This window comes from Chionomys nivalis, chromosome 11 (genome assembly GCF_950005125.1).
Source record: "Chionomys nivalis chromosome 11, mChiNiv1.1, whole genome shotgun sequence".
NCBI classification, from domain to species: domain Eukaryota; kingdom Metazoa; phylum Chordata; class Mammalia; order Rodentia; family Cricetidae; genus Chionomys; species Chionomys nivalis.
Genome location: NC_080096.1, coordinates 33,794,787 through 33,820,587, shown reverse-complemented (window position 1 = coordinate 33,820,587; position 25,801 = coordinate 33,794,787). Strand labels below are relative to the sequence as shown.

General features: G+C 47.2%; 4 protein-coding genes and 1 pseudogene across 4 annotated transcripts; 1 reads left to right on the top strand and 4 right to left on the bottom strand.

Moving 5' to 3' along the window:
- Positions 1-4,341: 4,341 nt before the first annotated feature.
- LOC130884494 (elongin-B-like) lies at positions 4,342-4,693 on the bottom strand (annotated as a pseudogene).
- A 4,199-nt stretch (positions 4,694-8,892) lies between these two features.
- On the bottom strand, positions 8,893-10,452 carry LOC130884327 (pleiotropic regulator 1-like). Its single transcript, XM_057785434.1, has one exon. The coding sequence runs from the start codon at positions 10,432-10,434 to the stop codon at positions 8,893-8,895; it is 1,542 nt and encodes a 513-aa protein (XP_057641417.1). The 5' UTR covers positions 10,435-10,452.
- A 6,217-nt stretch (positions 10,453-16,669) lies between these two features.
- LOC130884032 (microfibrillar-associated protein 1-like) lies at positions 16,670-18,140 on the top strand. Its single transcript, XM_057784952.1, has one exon. It carries the CDS (start codon positions 16,727-16,729, stop codon positions 18,038-18,040), a length of 1,314 nt encoding a protein of 437 aa, XP_057640935.1. The 5' UTR covers positions 16,670-16,726; the 3' UTR covers positions 18,041-18,140.
- A 1,813-nt stretch (positions 18,141-19,953) lies between these two features.
- LOC130883946 (BUD13 homolog) lies at positions 19,954-21,372 on the bottom strand. The gene is given in 1 exon segment (XM_057784787.1): positions 19,954-21,372. A coding segment is annotated over 1 exon segment (1,419 nt).
- A 318-nt stretch (positions 21,373-21,690) lies between these two features.
- Positions 21,691-22,191, bottom strand: LOC130884326 (coiled-coil domain-containing protein 12-like). The gene has a single exon (XM_057785433.1). It carries the CDS (start codon positions 22,171-22,173, stop codon positions 21,691-21,693), a length of 483 nt encoding a protein of 160 aa, XP_057641416.1. The 5' UTR covers positions 22,174-22,191.
- Between the last annotated feature and the right edge of the window lie 3,610 nt (positions 22,192-25,801).

Genomic DNA, 25,801 nt, shown 5'->3' with positions numbered 1-25,801 from the left:
CCATCGATAACTAGTTAAGAAAATGCCTTACAGCTGGATATTATGGAGGTTCTTCTCAGTTAAGGTTCCCTCCTTTCAGATAACTGTGGTTTGTGTATCAGATTGATATACGACTAGCCAGTACACACAATTAGCCAGTTATAGGGGCACATATTCATAATACCAGCACTAAAGAGGCTAAGAAATGTGGGCCATGTATTCAAGGTTAGCCTGAGCAACATAGTAACTGTGTCTCAAACAGACAAACACAACAAAACCTCCCTAAGTTGGGTAGGCATGGGCCACGTGAGATCTGTCTTCAAAATTAATAATGTAAAAAAGAGCCAGGTGTGTTTTGCATGCAAGCTAGTAATCTAAACTCTTAGAAGGTAGAGGCAGGAGGGTCAGAACTGGTCAAGGCCATTTCCAAAGCATGTTTGATGCCAGTCCAGTAGTACAGGAAAGGATGTTTTAAGGGGGTAAAAAAGGATATATACACAATATAATCTATATTTAACATAGTATTAAGTCTTATAGTCTTCAAAGAATTCAAGTTCAAATCCTTGCTCCCTATCTTGTAGTTATATGCACCAAAATATATTTAACCTTGTTACATCTCCAGTCCTCATCTGTAAAGTAGAAATAAAAACAGTGGCTAACTTAAGTCATACAATGGCCATATGATTATCGATTAGACAAACATTAAACATTTCATTCTTGTTACAACAATTGCCTATTTTTTATAGTGTTTATAGTGAATGTCTAGAAGCATGAGTCAGAAAGACACTGTGATGCTTAATTTTAATTGCCAAACTCGAATGGGTCATAAAATGCCCAGAGCACCAGGGGAGCCCACTTTTGGGTGTGTGTAAATCTTCCAGAGCGGATTAACTGGTGGGCAGGAGCACTGACTGGCCCTGAATATAGGCGGTACTGACATGTGAACGAGCAGCCTCGTGTTCCTGCCACCGTGGAACCCCTGGGCACCACGCCTTCCTGTGATGGTGGACAGTGTCCCCTCGAGCACAAGCCAAAATAACCCTTCCTCCTTCAAGAGGCTTTAGTCAGGCACTTAATGAGATGTCTGGAAAGGAAATAATGCAGGTATGGGAAAGTAGGAGCACTGCCGTAAAAAACTTGACCACACGCCTTCTGGACTGGTGTGTGCGAGGAGTGCTGAAGAGCCTGGAGTATAGGGTGAGAGAAGCCGTAGCCCCCTCTCTCTTGCTCTCTTTCTCACAGAGATCCACCTGTCTCTGCCTCCCACGTGCTGGAATTGAAGGCATGCACCACTGCCCGGTGCTCTCTTTCTTCTTCTTTCTTTCTCTTCCTTTTGCTATCACTCTCTTAGTCTCTCTAGTTCTCTTCTCTCTCTTGTTTCTCTCTCTTTAACTTTTTCCCTCTTTTGCTCTCCCTCATTCTCTCTTTTTTTCTCTCTTGTTCTCTCTCTTGTTCTCTTTTGCTCTCCCACACTCTCTTACCTTCTTTCTCTCCTCCCCTCTCCTTTCCTCTCTCTCGCCCTCTTTATTTCTTTTGGTTTTTTTTTTTTTTTTTGAGACAGCCCTTGTCCTGGAACTCACTTTATAGACTAAGCTGACCTTGATCTCAGAGCTCCACCTGCCACTTCCTTCCAAGAGTTGGGATTCAAGGTGCGCGCCATCATTGCCCAGCCCCAGCCTGGGTTTCTTAATGAGACACCTTCCCTTCAAAAAAGGAAGGAAAGTCCTGTGAGCAAAGATACGTTATTTTTTGAAAATAAACCAGGATGGCAGCCTAATCCTCACTGGCTCTGTGGACTGTCAGGCCAAGCTGGTCAGTGCTACCACTGGCAAGGTGGTGGGTGTGTTCAGACCTGAGACAGTCGCCTCCCAGCCCAGCCTGGGCGAGGGAGAGGAGAGTGAGCCCAACTCCGTGGAGTCCTTGGGCTTCTGCAGTGTGATGCCTCTGGCTGCTGTTGGCTATCTGGATGGAACCTTGGCCATCTACGACCTGTCCACGCAGACACTCCAGCACCAGTGTCAGCACCAGTCGGGCATTGTTCAGCTGTTGTGGGAGGCTGGCACTGCTGTGGTATACACCTGTAGCCTGGATGGCATTGTTCGTCTCTGGGATGCCCGGACTGGCCGCCTGCTTACTGACTAGCGGGGCCACACTGCTGAGATCTTGGACTTTGCCCTCAGCAAAGATGCCTCCCTGGTGGTGACAACATCAGGAGACCACAAAGCGAAAGTGTTTTGTGTCCAGAGACCTGACCGTTAGCTGCGGCTCTGGCATGGTGTCTGGTGTTGAGGGGATAAAGGGAGACCCCTGCCCTCTCTTCCCCCAGCAGAGGTGCAGGGTGCAGAGGGAAAAGGAGGGGAGGGCGTTGGACTACTTTCCAATCCCTTCAGCTGACCTGCCCACTCCTTGTCCTTTTCTTCCCTGGAAACCCACCTTACCAGGCCCTCCCTCTCCTGTCCAACCCTGGGGCCCTTTAGGAGGCCCACGTTTCTTTCACTTTGATTTGCTGGTGTGAGCCATGGGGTGCGTCTTTGTATGTGGGGGGTAGGTCTTTGAGGTTCCCGTTCTTTCCCTTCCCAACTCTCTGGGGAAGGAAAGGAGGAAGAGAGACTAGTTACAGATTTTAAAAATGTAAATAAAATATACTTCCCAGAAAAAAAAAAAAAAGAAATTCTCAGTTTATTATGCTAGGTCTGTTTATTAAGCAAGGTCTGTCAAGCCTTCTTTTCTCTCTTTTTTTTTTAAACAAATATTTATTTATTTATTTATTTATTTATTTATTTATTATGTATACAATATTCTGTCTGTGTATATGCCTGCAGGCCAAAAGAGGGCACCAGACCTCATTACAGATGGTTGTGAGCCACCATGTGGTTGCTGGGAATTGAACTCAGGACCTTTGGAAGAGCAGGCAATGCTCTTAACCACTGAGCCATCTCTCCAGCCCCCCTGATTTCTTTTTTAATAGAGGTTAAAGTTATGTTTTCCCTTGAAATATGGCTTTTAATGGAGAATCCTAGCAGTAGGGAGGTAAAGGCAAGATTATCATCTTTGCAAATGTATAGCAAGTTCAAGGCCATTCTGACCCTGTCTCAAAAAACTAAACCATGGGCTTATGATCCAGGGCCATGTTAATACACATCTTATGCCTTCGTGGAACAGTCGTGACTCCCATCATGCTAACAGGAGCCCCTTATTCTGTTCCAGAAGTTTCCAGAACGGCAAATAGAAGTCATTGCTGACTATGTGGTTCACCCCATCGGCGCCCTAAGATTCTAGCCCAGACTGCAGCCCATGTGGCCAGGGCTGCTTACTACTACCAAAGACAAGATGTGGATGCTGACCCATGTGTAAAGTTGTATGTGCATGTGTCTGTTTATGTGAGTGTAGGCATGAATTCCCCTGGAGCCAGAGTTACAGGCAGTTGTGTGCTGCAATCCCTGGGTGCTGCGAGTCAAGGTGGGGTCCTCTGTAAGAGCAGTAAGTGTTCTAACTATTGACTCTTCTCTTCAGTTCCTCCGTCTCTTTTTACTGTTGTTTTGGCTTGGTTCTTGTGTTTTTTGTTTGTTTCAAGAAAGGGTTTCTCTGTGTAGCCCTGGCTGTCCTGGTACTTGCTCCACACACCAGGCTGGCCTTGAACTCAGAAACCTGTCTCTGCCTCCCAAGTGCTGGGATTAAAGGCTTGTGCCAACACACCTGGCTTTCTGACAAATTTTTACTAGCTATAAAAGGCAGTAGAGGCGTGAATAAGCACCCAACCCTACCTAACACAAAGGTCGGTGATAGACTCAGCTGAGGGAAAAATGGCACCTGCTGACACCTGAATCCCATTTCTTTATTTATTTTTTGGTTTTTCCAGACAGGGTTTTTCTGTTTATCAGTCCTATCTGTCCTGGAACTAGCTTTGTAGACCAGACCAGTCTTACCTTGAACTCACAGAGATTCGAGGCCTCTGCCTCCAGAGTGCTGGGATTAAATGCGTAGGCCACCACCGCTGGGGCAAATCCCACCTCTTTTTTTTTCCATGATGGTAGGAGAGAACCAACTTTTGCAAGCTGTTCTCTGACCTCCACCTAAGAGCAGCCTTGAGACATACACTACCACACGCATAGATGCACACAAATTAATAAATGAAATACTTAAAGTTGCCAGGCACAGTTGCATGTATCTTTAATCCAGCACTGAAGAGACAGAGGCAGGAAGAGATCCCCTTGCGTTTGAGACCAGCCTGATCTACATTGTGAGTTCCAAGAACAACCAAGTACACATAATGAGATCCTGTTTTTTGTTTTTCTTTTTGACAGCCAAATCTTTATTAAGGGAATGGGTCTCTGGGGGTGGGAGGTGGGGCTGGGGCCCTCACTACACAGCTTGTTAATGGTTACTGTCTCCAGAATCCTGTGGCTTCATCGCATATGGACGCTCTGGAGGGCTGGAGAAGGGCTCAATGTGCTGGGCTTCGAAGGCATCATCCTCTCGAAGGCCAGGCCCACTGTGGCTGGGGCCTGTGGCTCTGCTGTCAGGCTAGTGAAGCCACACTCGCTCAGAGTTTCCCATCATCAAGGAGCTGGTCGTCCTTGTACAGCCGCTGCTCTTCCAGTGGCCTCTTAAGGATGCTCTCAACGATGCGCTTCAGCTCGAATACGGTACTCGACTCCTTGGCATCCGTGAAGATGGTGGTCTTGTGGCACCGGATCATGAGAAACACGTCCATCCCGGAGGCTGCTTCTGGCTCCATGCACCGGCAGAGCCACGCTCAGTCTCGATATCCTTTTTTTAAAATATCACATAAATAAAACTCACCCTGGGTTGGATTTAAGAAAGGTGTTTTTTGGTTTTTTTTTTTTTTTTTTTGTTTTTTTTTGTTTTTTTTTTTTTGTTTTTTGAGACAGGGTTTCTCTGTGGTTTAGGAGCCTGTCCTGGAACTAGCTCTTGTAGACCAGGCTGGTCTCGAATTCACAGAGATCCGCCTGCCTCTGCCTCCCAAGTGCCGGGATTAAAGGCGTGTGCCACCACCGCCCGGTTTGTTGTTGGTTTTTTCAAGACAGGGTCTCGTTGTTTAACTGTCCTGGTTGACCTGGAACTCCCTTTGTAAATGTAACAGTCTGTCCTGTCCCTTTAAGAGACAAGCCCCGCCCTCCCAAGTCTACAGAGGCAGGAGGATCTTCCTTCTGCTTCCTGCCTGCAAGCTCTCCCTTTCCCCCCTCCCTAAGAGGTAGTTTCTTCTCCCTCTCCTCTCCTCTCCCGCCTACATCCTCTCTCTGTTTCTCTCTCTCTGTGCCTCTTTCTCCTCATTCCCCTTCTCCCTCCCTCTCCCCTGTCCCCTTCCCTTCCATAATCCACTAAACAAATATCCAACCTCACTCTTTTTTTTTTTTTTTTTTTTTTTTTTTTTGGTTTTTTGAGACAGGGTTTCTCTGTGGCTTTGGAGCCTATCCTGGAACTAGCTCTGTAGACCAGGCTGGTCTCGAACTCACAGAGATCCACCTGCCTCTGCCTCCCGAGTGCTGGGATTAAAGGCGTGCGCCACCATCGCCCGGCCCAACCTCACTCTTGCATGCTGTGTCTATCCGCCTCTGTCTCTCACCCGCCATAGCTCCTCTGGGACCTGCTGATCTGCCAAAGTCTCTCACCTACTGTGTGGCTCCCTGCCTGGGACCCACTGCCGACCCTCAGGGAACTGTGCAGCGTTTTATTTTTACAATTACACCAGGTTGATCTTGATCTCACAGAAATCTGTCCACCTCTGTGTCCAGACATGTGCCACCATGCCCTGCTGCCACTCTTGAGGTTTTAAATCTGAAAAGGATTTATTTTAAAATGACAATATATACTATTTGAAATGTGTGAGACTAAAATGTTTTCTGTCTCTGGATTACTCGTCTTGGTCTGATTTAAGGAATATCACCTTTTTAAAAGTGTGCATTTATTTTTAATTCATTAGTAATTTGCCTACATGTATGTATAGGCACCACATGAGTGCCTGGTGCCATCAGAGGCCAGAAGAAGCATTGTATCCCATTGAACTAGAAGCAGATGTTTGTGAACTGTCATGCAGGTGCTGGGAACTGAACCCAGGTCTTCTACAAGAGCAATCAGTGCTCTTAATGACTGAACCTTCCCTCCAGCCCAGGAATATTACCTTTCGATAATTATAGTACCCCTCAAATTTTAAGTTTTTAGAGGAACAGACCACAAAAATAACTTGGATTTACCAAAAGATATGATAGAAAAACAAGCATTTTGGCCAGGCAGTGGTGGCACACACCTTTAATGCCAGCACTCAGGAGGCAGATGCTAGCCTAGTCTACAAGAGCTAGTTCCAGGACAGCTAGGACTGTTACACAGAGAAACCCTGTCCCAAAATACAAACAAAAACAACCATGCATTTTGGGGCCTGGTTATGGCCTAGTTAGTAGTGTTTACATAGTACTTACGAAGTCCTAGGTTCAACCCTTGACACCATCAGATGTGGTGGCACACACACCTGTAATCCCAGAACCCAGGAAGTGGAGGCAGGAGGATCACAAATTCAAGGAATCCTAGGTTACATAGTGAATTTGAGGGCATCCTGAGTTACATGAGACCTTATTTAAAAATAAAAGGACGGCCGGGTAGTGGTGGCGCACGCCTTTAATCCCAGCACTCGGGAGGCAGAGGCAGGCGGATCTCTGTGAGTTCGAGACCAGCCTGGTCTACAAAGGGAGTTCTAGGATAGCTAGGGCTGTCACACAGAGAAACACTATCTCAAAAAAACAAAAAATGAAAATATAACAAAGATAAAAAGAAAGGTTTTACGTTGTGTCTGTTTGCTTTTGAAGATACTCAATTTCAGAGAAACTGAGAAGCCTGCTGCAACCATACAGGCTGGGCTGCTAAGGATGAGGAGGTGTCGAAAATCTGGAGTAAGGCTCAATAAGCTGTAGCACAATAAAGAAAAACACAGATACAGATATTGGGGTTCAACAAGACGACCAGAACAGCAAAGCAGCCAGCCACTACCACTTACCTCTACCAGAGACCGAATGGGGCGATTCTGCCTCCAGGAATCCTCAGAATGAGACTGGCTCAGAGCTGTCTCCCTCCTGTCTTATATTCCTCTCTCGGGCTGGGATTAAAGGCGTGCAACACTACCGCCCAGTTTCTATGACAAACTATTGTTGCTACTTGGATTAAAGGTGTGTGACGCCACTACCTGGTCTGTGAGGCTGAGCAGGGTGGTTGTTTTACTCTCTGATCTTCAGGCAAGCTTGATTTCCTAAAGTACAAATGAAATATCACTTCATTAAGCAGTCTGACATTGTGACCGCCTAGATCTAGTGTTTCTGAGTAGGTGGTCAAGATGAGGACAGGACAGTGAGGTGCGGGTAAAGGCACTGTGTGCCACACCAGCATACCAACCTGAGTTTGATATCTCGGACCCATGTAAAGGAGAGAGAGCAAAATGCATGAAACTGGCCTCTGAGCCCCATAGGTGCATTCACATATACACAGTAATGATTTCTGTCAACTTGACAGTAAACTATTGTCACCTGGGATAGGAAACCACAACTGTGGGATTGCCTAAATCAGATGGGCCTTGCTGGGCGGTGGTGGCTCACACCTTTAATCCCAGGATCCCTGTGAGTTCAAGGCCAGCCTGGTCTACAAGAGCTAGCTCCAGGACAGGCTCCAAAGCTATGGAGAAACCCTGTCTCGAGAAAACAAAAAACAAAAAAAGGTTGTCCCGTGGGGATTTTTTGGTAATTTTTTTTTTTTTTTAGATTTATTTATTATGTATACAACATTCCTTCCATGTATGCTTGCATGCCAGAAGAGGGCACCAGATCTCATTCTAGATGGCTGTGAGCCACCATGTGGTTGCTGGGAATTGAACTCAGGACCTCTGGAAGAGCAGTCAGTGCTCTTAACCTCTGAGCCATCTCTCCAGCCCCTGGTAATTTTTTTTATAAGGTGGGGTGGCTCATTGACTTAGAGGGGCCCAGTCCACTGTACACAGTACCATTCCTAGGCAGCAGCTGGTCCTGGGTTGTTTTAACTTCACTTACTCCAAGTTGCTTTCAGTCACAGGATAACACAGAAAGGAGAAGCAAAGCAGACACCAGGCAAGCACTCTACCAAGAGCTACACCTTTAGTCCTGAGGCAGCTCTTAAATCTAATATTTATGAATAGTGGGAGCTATGGAGATGGCTCAGCCACAAAGTGCTCTTGTGAGGAAATGAATTTGGTTCATGGAGACTCTATTTAAAAAGAAGTCAGGCCTGACAGACCATGCTTATAAAACCAGCCGTGGAGAGGCAGATTCTGAGAGCTTGCAGCCACACCCACACGTCAATAAGAGATCCTGCCTCAAAGAATAAGTAAGGGACTGAAGAAATGGCTCGATAGCACTTACTGCTGTTGTAATTGATACAGGTTCAATTCCCAGCACCCAGCGTGGCCCACAGCAATTCATAACTCAAGTTCCAAGGGATCCAACATAGTGCATATGCAGGGAAAACATTCATCCACATAAATACTTTAAAACAAACAGGCCAGGCAGTGATACCACAAGGCCTTTAATCCCAGCACTCTGGAGACAGAGGCAGGTGGATCTCTGTGGGTTCGAGCTAGTTCCAGGACAGCTAGGGTTGTTTCACAGAGAACCCCCATCTTGAGAAACAAAAACAGACAAAACAAAAAGAGAGAGAGAAAAAACTGAAGGTAAACAGCACCCAACAGAACACCCTTTCCTTTCCATATTCTCACAGACATGTATGTTCACCTACACATAAAAAAGAATAAATTCCTCTTTTTATTTTTTTAAATTTTTTATTGATATTTGTTGAGCTCTACATTTTTCGCTGCTCCCCTCCTTGCCTCTCCCCTCCTACCTTCAACCGTCCCCCAAGGTCCCCATGCTCTCAATTTACTCAGATTATCCTCTTGATAATCTCTGGTTTCCAGCTGACTGGGTGAGTTTCTTCCGTCGCGGTCTCGTCCTCCCTGTAAACTTTAATTGTTTTGTCAGCTTCTGCCGTTAGCAACCGGCTTTCCGACTGATCAAAAGCACAAGCAAATATTCCCGAGTCACTGTCCAAAGACCCAGGCTGGACAGCAGCATGGACCCGCTGAAAATTGTAGCCAGTTCTCCAGTCCCAAAGGTGCATGGTGCCATTGTCAGCTCCAGACACGAGTACTCCGTCAGCATTGATTGCCAGCGTGTTGATGATGGCCTTATGACCGGAGAGATTCTGAATGAAGCCTCCGTCAGGGAACTTCCACTGCTTTATGTTATCTGGAGACCCAGATGCAAATGTGTAATGTCGTGGATGTAAGACCACAGCCCTGACAGATTTCTTATGATTCGTCAATGTCACTCTTGTCTTTCCAGCCACCAGATCCCATAATCGTATTGTGGTATCGTGACTCCCGCTGATAATCTGTGGTTCTGCGGCCTGGCATCTCACGGTAGCAACTGCATTTGTGTGTCCGGACAACGTGTGCACACTGGCTTTAGTCCTCTCGTCCCAGATCCGTGCAGTTGAATCTCGACCACAAGTCGCCAGGACGTTGATTGTTGGATGCAAATCCAGACCATACACTGCACTTAGATGGCCATGATAGTGCCGTATAACCTTGTTATACTCAAGATCCCAGCACTTCACTTGCTTGTCTTCTCCACAAGAGAACAAGTAGGGGCTCCTCGTGCTCACAATCACACCACGCACCGTGCTGATGTGCCCAGTCAAGGACAGCTTCAATTTGCCACTAGCCAAGTCCCAAATCTTGATAGTTCTGTCGGCAGAGCCAGTAACGAACCACTGATTGCCAGGTTCCACAGCAATGCACCGAACCCAGCCAAGATGCCCACTGATAACCCTATAGAGTTTCCACGGTGGGTGCCACTGGGGTTTGGGCATTGTAGGGGCTTTTTTAGCCATTAATGCAGAGTTCTTGGTATTGCCGGCCTCCATGATCATAGAGTTCATCGCTGTGGGCTGGGAACGGTCAGAAGCTCCTGGGTGTCGGTACTCACTCCCAGCAGGTCCAGTACGATTTGCATCAGCTCTGGCCTGATTCGGCAGCACCACAGCTAAGGACTGTGTGGCTGACTCACTGGGCATTCTCTGGACCTTTGAGTCGGCGGTCAGGGCAACTCCAGGTCCTGGCGGGTATGGATGTGTACCCGTCACCAGGTATTCAACATCTTGTCCTTGATTGGCAGGATCCTGTTTATGGGGATATGACTCTGTCGCGTTCTGAGGTCCCTTCTCCTTAAGGTTCTCTTTAGAAGTGGGCCTATGCAAGACAAGACCATACTCATTACGAAGCTTGATTGCCATCTTCCGCTTGTGACTCTCTTCATCCAAAGGCACAGGTTTTCCATTATCAGCTACAAACATGTCATGGGTCCTCTTCAGTGACCTGAACACCAGTGTGTGTACAGAATGCTTCTGGACCTCCTCCACCATTGTCGCCGCGGCTCAGCCAGCTCCTCCAGGGGTTCAACCAGAAAACCAGAAAAGCAAAGCAGCTAGACACAACCAATTACCTCTCCCTCAGTCCGAGTATGGTGGCGATCCTGCCTCCAGGAATCCTCAGAATGAGACTGGCTGAGAGCTGTCTCCTCCTGTCTTATATTCCTCTCTAGGGCGGGGGGATTAAGGGCGTGTACCACTCCCGCCCAGTTTCTATGACAAACTAGTCTGGCTACTTGGATTAAAGGTGTGTGATGCCACAGTATGGTCGGCGAGGTTCACCAGGGTGTTTGTTTTACACTCTGATCTTCAGGCAAGCTTGATTTACTAAAATACATATGAAATATCACTACAATAAGCAGTCTGACAGTGTGACCACCTAGATCTAGTGCCCACCAGGGTACCACACGCTCCTCTGAGATCTCATCAATACTGCCTCAGACCAGCATCTGAACCCATTCTACTCACCACAACGGGGAAATCATTGCTTTCCAAGTTCACCTGAACTTGGAGTCAAATGTGTATCTATAAATGTCAGAAATCAGAGGCAGAGTAGGCTGCCTCGCGTGGACGGTTCATCTAGCTCATCCTTCTTACAAGTCCTTACAGGTCACTCCACAAGACCTTGGGGCCCTGAAGGAACAGATCCTCTCGCCCAAGGCTGTGGCCATGGGACTGAGAGCTGCTGGGTTCCAGGCTAGAAAGGGTGTTCCGAAGTTCTAAGAGGAAGTAAAAAGACAAACCAACCATTAGCGAGACTGTGATGTGCATAAAACCACGCCCTGGACCATCCTGGAAAGGATGCGCAGGCCTGGTTTGTATGTGCCCATGCACAAGTGCTTCTCACTGAGTACCTGTTTCTGTCCCCAACTGCAATGAGTGATGTAATGGGGAATGTAGTGGTACCTGTCCTGGACCTAGCTCTTGTAAACCAGGCTGTCCTTGAACTCACAGAGATCCACCTGCCTCTGCCTCCCTCTTGGGTGCTGGAATTAAAGGAGTGTGTTACCACTGCCCGGGCCTTTCCCTCATTTTTAAGATATTATTTCTGTCTATATATGAATGTACCAATGGGGCTCAGAGGGCAGTTTTATGGATTTGGCTTTCTCTCCTTTACCTGGGTCCCAGGGGTCAAACTCAGGTTGGTATGCTGGTGTGGCACACAGTGCCTTAACCCCACCTCACTGTCCTGTCCTAGTCCTGACCACCTACTCATGGAAACATCCCAAAGGATAACTGAGGGCTCCTTTGAGCCCTGACTTGGATTACTCTGCCCCTGGATTTTCCGGAGACAGCCAGGAAACACAAAGTTTTAAGGACAAAGCAGGCAAGCTGGGCAGTGGTTGCGTAGCCAAGACCTCGGGGGACAAAGGCTGGAGTTTTTTGTGAATTTGAAGTGAACCTGGGGGGCTGGAGAGATGGCTCAGAGGTTAAGAGCACTGACTACTCTTCTAGAGGTTATGAGTTCAATTCAGAGCAACCACATGGTGGCTCACAACCATCTGTACTGAGATCTGGCGCCCTCCTCTGGCTTGCGGGCATACATAGAGGCAGAGTAATAAATAAATAAATCTTAAAAAAAAGACTTACCTGAAGTGAACCTGGTCTACATAGTTTTAGAACAGGCAGATTTATTAAAAAAAAAAAAAATCCTCTCCCAAAAACAAACAAATTAAATAGATCAGACCAGGCTTGGTTGCAGGCGCCTTTAATTCCCCTATTCAGGGAGCAGAGGCAGGTACTGTCTCAATGCGTTCAAGGCCAGCCTACACAGGGAGTTCTAAGCCAGCTAGAAGTGTAGAGAGACCTTGTCTCAAAAACAAAAAGAAATAGAGCAGGAAGTTGGTGAGGTGACTCAGTGATCGACGGTGTTTGCAGCCAAGCCTGACAACCTCGGTTCATCCCCCGGGACCCACATGGTGGAAGGAGAGACCTGACTCTAGCAATCGTCCTTTGGTCTCCATAAGGGCATGCAGAACACTGTGATTTAATTTATTTTAAAATTATTTATTTATTTATTTTTAATTTAATTATTTAGTTTTTCGAGAGAGGGTTTCTCTGTAGGTTTGGAACCTGTCCTGGAACTAGCTCTTGTAGACCAGGCTGACCTCGAACTCACAGAGATCCACCTGCCTCTGCCTCCTGAGTGCTGGGATTAAAGGCGTGTGCCACCACCGCCTGGCCCTGCCTGCCATGTTCTTAAAGCTGTGTTTCCTGGTTGTCTCTGGAAAACCTAAAGGCCAAGTAATCCAAGGTCACAGCTCAATGGAGCTCATCCTTATTCTTTTTTTTTTTTTAAGATATATTTATTTATTATGTATACAACTTTCTGCCTCCATGTATACCCACATGCCAGAGGAGGGCGCCAGATCTCATTACAGATGGTTTGGAGCCATCATGTGGTTGCTGGGAATTGAACTCAGGACCTCTGGAAGAACAAACAGTGCTCTTAACCACTGAGCCATCTCTCCAGCCCTCATCCTTATTCTTTAAAATGTTTCTGAGTAGGTGCTCAAGATGAGGACAGGACAGTGAGATAGGGGTAATGGCACTGTGTGCCACACCAGCATACCAACCTGAGTTTGATTTCTCGGACCCATGTAAAGGAGAGAGAGCAAAATCCATGAAACTGGCCTCTGAGCCCCATAGGTGCATTCACATATACACAGTAATGATTTCTGTCAACTGGACAGTACACTATTGTCACCGCGATAGGAAACCACAACTGCGCGATTGCCTAAATCAGATGGGATTTGCTGGGCGGTGGTGGCGCACGCCTTTAATCCCACCTCTCCGGAGGCAGAGGCAGGCGGATCTCTGTGAATTCCAGGGCAGCCTGGTCTACAAGAGCTAGTTCCAGGACAGGCTCCAAAGCTATGGAGAATCCCTGTCTCGACAAAACAAAAAACAAAAAAAGGTTGGCCTCTGGGGATTTTGTGGGATTTTTCGGTAATTTGTTTTTAATGTGGGGAGGCTCATTGATTTAGAGGGACCCAGTCCACTGTACACAGTACCATTCCTAGGCAGCAGCTGGTCCTGGCTGTTTTAAATTCACTTACCCCAAGTTGCTTTCAATCACAAGATAACACAGAAAGGAGAAGCAAAGCAGACACCAGGCAAGCACTCTACCAAGAGCTACACCTCCAGCCCTGAGGCAGCTCTTAAACCTAATATTTATGAATAGTGGGAGCTGTGGAGATAGCTCAACCACAAAGTGCTCTTGTGAGGAAATAAATTAGGTTCATGGAGCCTCTATTAAAAAAGAAGTCAGGCCTGACAGACCATGCTTATAAAACCAGCCCTGGAGAAGCAGATTCTGAGAGCTTGCAGCCACACCCACATGTCAAGTTCCAGCTCAATAAGGGATTCTGCTTCAAAGAGTAAGGGACTGTGCGATGGATGGAGATAGAAAGTGAAGGACTCTAAATGCATTTCTAAGCCCCCTCAACCCTAAGACATTTTTCTAAAACCTTACACTCACTCTCTCTTGGAAATGGGACAGTCGCCCCCCCCCCCCCACATGCTGGACTGCTCATCCTTCTGTGTCCTTGTGAATAATCTTCAAACATAACTCCATTCTGGGAATTGAGGCAAAGACAACCCACAGATGTCACCTCAGTTCCTGATGTATTGATTTAGTCACTGGAACAAGGTCAGGAAGACCACAGAGATGCTCTCTCTTTTTCTTTTTTTGGATTTTTCGAGATAAGGTTTCTCCGTAGCTTTTGGTTCCTGTCCTGGAACTAGCTCTTGTAGACCAGGCTGGCCTCGAACTCCCAGAGATCCGCCTGCCTCTGCCTCCCGAATGCTGGGATTAAGGGCATGCGCTACCACCACCCTGCCAGAGATGCTCTCTTATCTCACCCAATCACGCGGCTATTCTCCGGCCCTGGAATAGACCAATCACTGCTAGTAACCCTTTGAATAAGCCAATCCAATAAGTTGGGAAACAACCTTCAGGTTCCCCCCTTTTGTCTGGGGCTTTTTGCTTTAAAAGATGGGCTGTAACAGCTATCGGATGTCCTTCATATCCTGAACCTGAAGGGCCCTGCCGTGACAGAATAAAATCCTCTTGCTTTTGCATCAATTGAGGCTGCGTGAGTGGTGCCTGGAGCAACTCCTCCCTGATGTTTGGACTTTTAGTCCAACAAAAGTCCCTCATCAGAGCAACAGATTGAGCTCTCAAGGTCCAATTGAAGAGCAGAAGGAGGGAGAAGATGAGCAATGAATCTGGACGGTGATGGTTTGGTCCACTCACTGAGACAGTGTGCCTGTTCTAATGGGAGCTCACCAAATCCAGCTGGATCGGGCATGAACGAGCATGTGACCAAACCGGACTCTCTGAATGTGGCTGAAATGGGGGGGGGGCGGTTGAGAAGTCATTGATAAAGAACCTTCATCTGGCGATGTACGGAGATAGAGACAGAGACCCACATTGGAGCACTGGACTGAGCTCCCAAGGGTCAGATGAAGAGCAGAAGGAGGGAGAACATGAGCAAAGAAGTCAGACCATAAGGCTTATTACTAATATAAGAAATGTTGTGTATATTTCCTTTGCTACCCCTTTTAAGACATGTTCTCCTGTACTACTGGACTGGCACCAAACGTGCTCTGGAACTGGTCTTGAAATTCTGACCCTCCTGCCTCTACCTCCTAAGAGTTTAGATTACTAGTTTGCATGCAAAACACACCTGGCTCTTTTTTACTTTATTAATTTTGAAGACAGATCTCACGTGGCCTAAGGAATAAGGAAGGGCTCCCTTGAGCCCTGACCTTGGATTACTTGGCCTTTGGATTTTCCATCGACAGCCAGGAAACACAAAGTTTTAAGAACATAGTAAGCGGGGCCAGGCGGTGGTGGCGCATGCCTTTGAAACCAGCACTCAAGAGGGGGGCAGAGGCAGGTGGATCTCTGTGAGTTCAAGGAGAGCCTGGTTTACAAGAGCTAGTTCCAGGACAGGTACCACTACATTCCCCATTACATCACTCATTGCAGTTGGGGACAGAAACCGGTACTCAGTGAGAAGCACCTGTGCATGGGCACATACAAACCAGGCCTGTGCGTCCTTTCCAGGATGTCCAGGGCCTGGTTTTATGCACATCACATTCTCGCTAATAGTTGGTTTGTCATTTTACTTCCTCTTAGATCTTCAGAACACCCTTTCTAGCCTGGAACCCAGCAGCTCTCAGTCCCATGGCCACAGCCTTGGGCGAGAGGATCTGTTCCTTCAGGGCCCCAAGGTCTTGTGGAGTGACCTGTAAGGACTTGTAAGAAGGATGAGCTAGATGAACCATCCATCTGAGGCAGCCTACTCTGCCTCTGATTTCTGACATTTATAGATACACGTTTGACTCCAAGTTCAGGTGAACTTGGAAAGCAATGATTTCCCCGTTGTGGTGAGTAGAATGGGTTCAGATGCTGGTCTGAGGCAGTATTGATGAGATCTCAGAGGAGCGTGTGGTACCCTGGTGGGCACTAGATCTAGGCGGTCACACTGTCAGATTGCTTATTGTAGTGATATTTCATATGTATTTTAGTAAATCAAGCTTGCCTGAAGATCAGAGAGTAAAACACCGACCAGACAGTGGCATCACACACCTTTAATCCAAGTAGCCAGACTAGTTTGTCATAGAAACTGGGCGGGAGTGGTACACGCCCTTAATCCCCGCCCTAGAGAGGGATATAAGACAGGAGGAGACAGCTCTCAGCCAGTCTCATTCTGAGGATTCCTGGAGGCAGGATCACCACCATACTCGGACTGAAGGAGTGGAACAGCAGAAAGTCTGCAAATCTGCAGGCTTGGCTTGCATATTGGTTTGCTGTTTATTAGCCGGACAGCTTTGTGTTTTCTTGGCTTACACATGCCAAATAACTCTTATGTTAGCAACAAACTTAAGAAAAAGACTGAAATTTTTCATTTAGAAAAGTTTTAAGCCAGAGCTTGAGGGGTGAACATCTTTAATCCCAACATTTAGGAGGCCAAGACAGGCGTATCTCTGTGAGTTGGAGGGCATCCTGGTCTTCATGGACCAGGCCCTGACTCAAAAAATAAAAAACAAAACAAAATTGTAGAGTGTAAGAAAATACAATACTCAGAAAAAGTATTTGTCAAATACCAAAGAAACCTGAGACATGAGAATCTCATCATAAATAATAATTTTATTTTAAAATTAAATTTATTTTTAGCAGTATCTGGTGGAGCTAGTTGGGAAGTGGTGCTGTGTTCCTTGGGCTTCGCTGTTGGGATTTTATCAAGCTTTGGGAGTCTCCATCGCAGCCGTCACCATGTTGGTCCCAAGCGCACTCATGAAGCAACTGCCTATTCAGTCTACGGCTGGGGCCGTCCCAGTTCACAATGAGAAAGGTGAGATTTCAATGGAAAAAGTAAAGGTAAAACGTTATGTGTCCGGAAAGAGGCCAGATTATGCCCCTATGGAGTCCTCAGATGAAGAGGATGAAGAATTTCAATTCATTAAGAAAGCTAAGGAACAAGAGGCAGAGCCTGAGGAACAGGAAGAGGATTCGTCCAGTGACCCCCGACTTCGGCGTTTACAGAACCGCATCAGTGAAGATATAGAAGAGAGAATGGCTCAACACCGGAAAATAGTGGAACCTGAAGTGGTAGGAGAAAGTGACTCAGATGTAGAAGGAGATGCCTGGCGCATGGAACGAGAAGAGAGCAGTGAAGAAGAGGAGGAAGAAATTGATGATGAAGAAATAGAGCTGCGCCGTGGCATGATGCATCAGCGAGCACAGGAGAGGAAAAACGAAGAGATGGAAGTCATGGAATTGGAAGATGAAGGACGCTCTGGGGAGGAGTCAGAGTCTGAGTATGAGGAGTACACGGACAGTGAAGACGAAATGGAGCCTCGACTTAAGCCTGTCTTCATACGAAAGAAGGACCGAGTGACAGTTCAAGAACGAGAAGCTGAAGCATTGAAACAGAAGGAACTAGAACAGGAAGCAAAACGCATGGCTGAGGAGCGGCGCAAGTACACACTAAAGATTGTAGAAGAAGAGACCAAGAAAGAGCTGGAGGAGAACGAGCGGTCTCTCGCTGCCCTGGACGCACTCAGTACCGACGACGACAATGATGAGGAGGAATACGAGGGATGGAAAGTCCGAGAGCTCAAAAGAATCAAGAGGGACAGAGAAGACCGAGAAGCACTTGAAAAGGAGAAAGCAGAAATTGAACGCATGCGAAACCTGACTGAGGAAGAAAGGCGGGCTGAACTTCGGGCAAATGGCAAAGTCATTACCAACAAAGCTGTTAAGGGCAAATACAAGTTTTTGCAAAAGTATTATCACCGGGGTGCCTTCTTCATGGATGAGGACGAAGAGGTCTACAAGAGGGATTTTAGTGCACCTACTCTTGAGGACCATTTCAACAAAACCATTCTTCCAAAAGTCATGCAGGTCAAGAATTTTGGACGGTCTGGTCGTACCAAGTACACCCACCTTGTGGATCAAGATACCACTTCCTTTGACTCTGCATGGGGCCAAGAGAGTGCCCAGAACACAAAGTTCTTTAAACAGAAGGCAACTGGGGTACCTGATGTCTTTGAGCGCCCATCTGCCAAGAAGAGGAAAACCACCTAAGCTTCAACTGCTTATTCCAGCTGGGGGACAGGGGATCTGGTCCTCAGTTTTCTTTAACCATTACTCACATAGTTCTTGTACAAAGCCTTCTGGACTTCCTGCCGTGACTTGTGTCTGAAGGTGCTCTGTAAGGGGTTTGGACTCAAACAGAGAAACCCACAGAGAAGCACCAACCAGGGAGGATTGGAGGCTTCCCACTTAAAACTGTTTCTACCATGGCTTCCCATATTGACTTGGGACTGTCCTGAGTTTATTTTTCCAGCACCTTAGCCTGGATCAGATATGTGGACCTATGAGTGGATGCTACATTACTTCTTCCCTAGGGTCAGCAGTAGGATATCAGGAACTCTAAGCTCAATCCAACCTGTTTTTGCATTTGGGGAGTTGAATCTACTTTTCTAAGTAAACATACTTTTTGATCTGTGAAAAAAAATAAAAATAAAAAAAATTTATTCTTTTTGAGACAGTGTCTTGTATTATTTGCATTGCACTATATTGAACTTTTAAAAATTTGTAGGTCAGCCTCTCCCTCGTTGCTATCATGGTGGCAGCTTCACCGCTCTCCAAGGCTGAATATCTGAAGTGTTACTTGTCTGGGGCGATGCCTGCCAGGAAGGAGGTTCAGAGTCCCTTCGGAAGAGGTACAAAAAAAGACCAAAGCCAGGATGCAACACTGGCAATGGATTGTGGATTGTTGATGATGATGTGGGCTGGGCAGTTATCTCTACTGCTAAGCCGGAAAAGGAAGAAGAGGATGGAGATTTGCCTGTGGTGGCTGAGTTTGTGGATGAGCGTCCAGACGAGGTAAAGCAGATGGAGGCCTTCCGCTCCAGTGCCAAACGGAAGCTCCTGGGAGACCACAGTGGAGATGGGCATTTCCATCATGATGAACGAGATCCAACTTCTCCTAGGAGGTCCCGTCATGACACCCCAGATCCATCTCCTCCCAGAAGGTCCCGTCATGACACCCCAGATCCCTCTCCTCCCAGGAGGGCCATCATGACACCCCAGATCCATCTCCTCCCAGGACGGCCCGTCATGACACCCCAGATCCATCTCCTCCTACGAGGGCCCATCATTATACCCCAGATCCCTTTCCCCCAAGGAGATTCCGTCATGACTCCGACACATCTCCTCCTAGAAGGGTCTGCCATGACTCACAAGCTTCTCTCCTCAGGAAGCCTTCAGGTGTATCCCCTAGCAGAGGCTATCCTGGTTCCTCGGGTGTTTCTACCCCCAGAAGGCTCCATAACTACTCCCCTGACATAGCCACACACAGGAGGACTTTTGACCCTTCAGACCCACAGCCTCTCCGGAGGGCCCGTCATGACTCCCCGGATTTGGAGCTGCCCAGAACTAAGAGTAGTAAAGCTGCGTCCTCTAGCAAGACTGTACTTCAGAGGGGGACTCCTCGAAGGAGTCCCCGTCCCAGGAGGAAGACTGCACACATGTATTCTGTAAGGCTGAACGTGAGAAAAGAGCTTCTCAGTCAGCTATTTTCCAGCATGGTACCCCGATGGCTGTGTTCTCAGATACTCTCATATGGAATTGAAATTATAGACCAGGCTGGCCTCAAACTCACAGAGATACACCTGCCTCTGCCTCCTCAGTGCTGGGATTAAAGACATGCGCTACCACGCACAACTTAGACATACAAATTTTATTTATTTACTTATTTATTTTTTACAAAAAAAAATAAAATGGAAAGAACTGGCAAAGAACAAGCCCTGGGATAAAGAAATCGCTGTCAGTCAGTCAACAGACAACACGGACACAGCCAAGGGTAGGTGCCTAGTCCAAAGGTCAGAACTGACTGTGAGTTGCTGGTCTGTGTCTAGCAAGATAAGCATTAGAGCTGGATGTCGGGCTGTCCTGTGCCACCACCACCTCAGCACCGCACAGCCTCAGAGAAGCTACATGTCCTCCACACTCCACTTGTAGGCAAGCTCTTCCACAGCCTTCTTGCTGGCGAGCCTGGCAAAGCGCTTCTGTTCGAAGCCATTGGATCTGTCCACTCCATCCCAGCGGTAGCCAGGCCAGATACTGAATCTATTGGGAGGAGGGGCAGGACCATTATAGTGAGGCCTGGCTTTCTTGTGCTTGTTCTCCTCAGCCTTATTCTTCTTAATGAAGTTGGCCATTGGGTCCCCCTCTCTTTCTTGTTCTCTCAGCATCTGATCCAGATCTTCATCATCAATATAGCGGGCCAGAGGCTTCTGCATCTCCTTCATGGCATCTTCTACATTCTGCTGCTGTTGCCGGCTCTGAGCAAGCCCTTTGCCCCACTGGGCATAGAGCTCATCTCGTTCTGAGTCCTTCTCTGCTTTTCTCCTCTGCTCCAGGCATTCCAGCTTCAAATTCCTCTTCAGACCAGACTTGTCTCGAAATACAGTTTCAGCGAATTCAAACTGAGCTGCAAGGGCTGTGGTGTCTCAGTCCTGTTTCTGGAGTTCCTGCTGCTCCCGCTGGACATCGGGCACCAGCCCAGTTTTTGCTCCAGAATACATGCGTGCAGTCTTCCTCCCAGGACGGGGACTCCTTCGAGGAGGAGAGAGATCCGAATCAGAAGATTTGGTCCTCTGTCTCCTCTGGGGTGGAGAGAGGTCAGAGTCAGAGCTCCAGCGCCTCTGTCTCTTCTGTGGCAGTGACAGATCTGAGTCAGAATCCTGGTGTCCTGGATTTTGTTTTTGACATGGAGGACAAAGGTCTGAATCAGAGGCTTTTTGGCAGACACCTTGAGGATCAAGCTGCCATTTCCACTGAGAAAGGTCATCTGAGTCCTGCCCACACTTGCTGACCTTGGAGAGTGACAAGTGAGAGGGACCCAGCCCCCTCTGAAGTACAGTCTTGCTAGAGGACGCAGCTTTACTACTCTTAGTTCTGGGCAGCTCCAAATCTGGGGAGTCATGACGGACCCTCCTGGGAGGAGATGGATTTGGGGTGTCATGACGGGACCTCCTAGGAGAAGATGGATCTCGTTCATCATGATGGAAATGTCCATTTCCACTGTGGTCTTCCAGGAGCTTCCATTTGGCACTGGAGCAGAAGGCCTCCATCTGCTTTACCTCTTCTGGACGCTCATCCACAAACTCAGCCACCACAGGCAAATCTCCATCTTCTTCCTCCTCCTTTTCCGGCTTAGCAGTAGAGATAGCTGCCCAGCCCACATCATCATCAACAATCCGCAATTCCTTGCCAGTGGTGCCTCCCGGCTTTGGTCCTTTTTTGTACCTCTTCCGAAGGGACTCTGAACCTCCTTCCTGGCCGGCATCTGCCCCAGACAAGTAACGCTTCAGATATTCAGCCTTGGAGAGCGGTGGAGCTTCCACCATGACAACAATGAGGGAGAGTCTGACCTACAAATTTTTTTTTTGGGGGGGGGGAGTTTACTTGTCTCTATTTCCAGAAGTTAAAAGAAAAAAAGCTCAATATACACACATATGTACAGACTTCAGCTCTGACACACTCACAGTGGTGGATGCCCTGGAGACGAGCTGGCCTCATTTCACAAAGGTTGAGACTTGACTGGGCTAGCTTAGTTCTTGAGACCCGGAAGTGCTGGCCAGCCTAAATCCACCCCTGGCTAAGACCATCTTCCCGCAGGACATGGGTGCTGGGCAGATGGGACATGGAGAACACCTCAGTCAGAGTCACAGGCCTGTGACTGCATCCATTGCAGAAGCCAGGCTGTCTTCTTGGCCTTTGAGCCGTTCACGGATCAGCACTGCGATGGCTCTCTGGGTCCGCTTTTCTAGCTTCTCCAGCTTCTTGGCCACATCTCTCTTGAGATCCCAATCAGGTTTCCGGGGTGCCAGGTTAGCCAGATCCACTTCCTCAATGACAGGCTCTGGCTTGGCAGCCTCTAGTTGCTCCTTCACCTTCTCTTCCACTGCAACTGGTTTGGCATGGGGGACCCTCCTCCTCTTCAGGTCCTCATCCTCCGGGACATAGTTGCGAAGCCTGAGACCCCTGTGCTTCCCATCTTCTTCCTCCTCTTCTCGGAGCTGCTTGGTCTGTGGCTCCCCATCGTCCCTGTCCTTGCGCCCGGTTTTCTCCCGGAGGGCCTTCAGCCGTTCTTTCCGCCGCAGCGCCTCCTCCTCGAGGCGGCCCACACCTGTGGCAGCAGCCGCCATCTTACCCGGGGCCCCGCCTTTTTTCTTGACCTACAAATTTTTAAAAGTTCAATATAGTGCAATGCAAATAATACAAGACACTGTCTCAAAAAGAATAAATTTTAAAATAAAATCATTATTTTTGATGAGATTCTCATGTCTAGAGTTTCTTTGGTATTTGACAAATACTTTTTCTGATTATTGTATTTTCTTACACTCTTAAATTTTGTTTTGCTTTTTATTTTTTGAGTCAGGGTCTCCTGGTCAATGAAGACCTGGATGCCCTCCAACTCACAGAGATACGCCTGTCTTGGCCTCCTAAATATTAGGATTAAAGATGTTCACCCCTCGGACTGGAGAGATGGCTCAGCGGTTGAGAGCATTGCCTGCTCTTCCAAAGGTCCTGAGTTCCCAGCAACCACATGGTGGGTCACAGCCATCTGTAATGAGGTCTGGTGCCCTATTCTGGCCAGCAGGCATACACATAGACAGAACATTGTACACACAATGAATAAATAAATTAAAAAAAAAAAAAGATGTTCACCCCTCAAGCCCTGGCTCAAAACTTTTCTAAATGAAAATTTTCAGTCTTTTTCTTAAGTCTGTTGCTAACATAAGAGTTATTTGGCATGTGTAAGCCAAGAAAACACAAAGCCGTCCGGCTAATAAACAGCAAACCAATACCCAAGAAGCCTGCAGATTCGCAGACTTTCTGCTGTTCCACTCCAAAGAATATTTCTATCCTACACTAATGTCGCAAAAGCACAGTGGGAACTTTTAAAAGAGTTTAATTACACAAGTCATGGGTTTAAAGTAGAAAAGAATGTATAGGAAACATTTAGTTTATTTAAGAAAAAAGAAAGGCTGGAGGTGGTGGCACACACCTTTAATCCCAGCACTCGGGAGGCAGAGGCAGGCAGATCTCTGTGAATTTGATGCTTGCCTGGGCAACAAAGTGAGTTCTAGGATAGCGAGGACTGTTACAAAGAGAAATACTGTCTCAAAAACCAAAGAATAAAAACAAAAAGAAAAAAGGTTTTGAGTTTTGTCTGTTTTTTAAGATAACTCAATTTCAGAGAAACTGAGAAGCCTGCTGTAACCATACAGGCTGGGCTGCTAAGGATGAGGTGTAGAGAATCTGGAGTAAGCCTCAATAAACTGTAGCACAATAAAGAAAAAAACAGACACAGATATTGGGGTTCAACATGACCACCAGAAAAGCAAAGCAGCTAGCCACTACCACATACCTGTCAGTCCTAGAAGAGCAATCCTGCCTCCAGACTCCTCAGAATGAGACTGGCTGAGAGCTGTCTCCCTCCTGTTTTATAGTCCTCTCTAGGGCGGGGATTAAGGGCGTGTATCACTACTGATTGGTTTTTATGGCAAACTAGTCTGGCTACTTGGATTAAAGGTGTGTGATGCCACTGTCTGGTCAGTGAGGCTACCAGGGTGATTGTTTTACACTCTGATCTTTAGGCAAGCTTTATTTACTGAAATATAAATGAAATATCATTACACTAAGCAGTCTGACAGTGTGACTGCTTAGATCTAGTGCCCACCAGGGTACCACACACTCCTCTGCGATCTCATCAATACTGCCTCAGACCAACATCTGAACCCATTCTACTCACCACAATGGGGAAATCATTGCTTTCCAAGTTCACCTGAACTTGGAGTCAAACGTGTATCTATACATGCCAGAAATCAGAGGCAGAGGTCACAGAAAGCAGTGAGGTGAGAAGGAAATGTCCAGCAGAATCCATCTCATGTGGGTGAAGAAACGCAAAAAGCACACCAGGGAGAGCCAAGCCACTTTATTTTAAATTAGCTGAGGAGCAGGAATGGCTGGACAGCGAGATGCCTCGGGAAAGAGGTCACATAGCGGAGGGGTGAGAAGACCGCCCCGGATGGACGCTTCATCTAGCTCATCCTTCTTACAAATCCTCACAGGTCACTCCCCAAACCTTGGGGCCCTGAAGGAACAGATCCTCTTGCCCAAGGCTGTGGGTATGGGACTGAGAGCTGCTGGGTTCCAGGCTAGAAAGGGTGTTCTGAAGTTCTAAGAGGAAGTAAAATGACAAACCAACCATTAGCGAGACTGTGATGTGCATAAAGCCAGGCCCTGGACCATCCTGGAAAGGACACGCAGGCCTGGTTTGTATGTGCCCATGCACAGGTGCTTCTCACTGAGTACCTGTTTCTGTCCCCAAATGCTCAGAATGAGTGATGTAATGGAGAATGTAGTGGTACCTGTCCTGGAACTAGCTCTTGTGGACCAGGCTGGCCTTGAACTCACAGAGATTCGCTTGCCTCTGCCTCTGTCCTGAAGGCTGTAATTAAAGGAGTGTTTTACCACTGCCCAGGCCTTTCCCCCATTTTAAAGAAATTATTACTGTGCATATATGAATGTACCTATGGGGCTCAGAGGACAGTTTCATGGATTTGGCTCTCTCTCCTTTACATGGGTCCCAGGGGTCAAACTCAGGTTGGTATGCTGGTGTGGCACACAGTGCCTTTACCCGCACCTCACTGTCCTGTCTTCATCTTGACCACCTTCTCAGAAACATTCTAAGGAATAAGGAAGGGCTCCCTTGAGCCTTGACTTGCATTACTCTGCCTCTGGATATTCCAGAGACAGCCAGGAAACACAAAGTTTTAAGAACATAGGAGGCCAGGCCGGACGGTGGTGGCGCACGCCTTTGATCCCAGCACTCAGGAGGCAAAGGCAGGTGGATCTCTGTGAGTTCGAGGTCAGCCTGTTCTACAAGAGCTAGTTCCAGGACAGGCTCCAAAGTTACAGAGAAACCCTGTCTCAAAAAACCAATAAATATATAAGTAAATAAATGAATAAAAAATAAATTAAATCACCGTGTTCTGCATGCCCTTATGGAGACCAAAGGACAACAGCTAGAGTCAGGTCTCTCCTTCCACCATGTGGGTCCCGGGGGATGAACCGAGGTTGTCAGGCTTGGCTGCAAACACCGTCGATCACTGAGTCACCTCACTCTTTCTGCTCTATTTCTTTTTGTTTTGGAGACAAGGTCTCTACACTTCTAGCTGGTTTAGAACTCCCTGTGTTGGCTGGCCTTGAACTCATTGAGACAATACCTGCCTCTGCTCCCTGTATAGGGGAATTAAAGGCACCTGCAACCAAGCCTGGTCAGCCTCACAGACCACGCAGTGACATCACACACCTTTAATCCAAGTAGCCAGACTAGTTTGCTATTGAACTGGGCGGTAGTGTCTCATGGCTTTAATCCCAGCACTGGAGAGGAATATAAGACAGGAGGAGACAGCTCTCAGCCAGTCTCATTCTGAGGATTCCTGGAGGCAGGATCTCCATACTCGAACTGACAGAGAGGTAAGTGGTAGTGGCTGACTGCTTTGCTGTTCTGGACGTCTTGTTGAACCCCTATATCTGTGTCTGTGTTTTTCTTAATTGTGGTACAGTTTATTGAGACTTACTCCAGATTCTCTACACCTCCTCATCCTTAGCAGCCCAGCCTGTATGGTTGCAGCAGGCTTCTCAGTTTCTCTGAAATTGAGTCATCTTAAATAACAGAGACAACCCAAAACCTTTCATTTTCTCTTAAACTGTTTTGTTTTTATTTATTTATTTTTTGTTTTGTTTTTGAGACAGTGTTTCTCT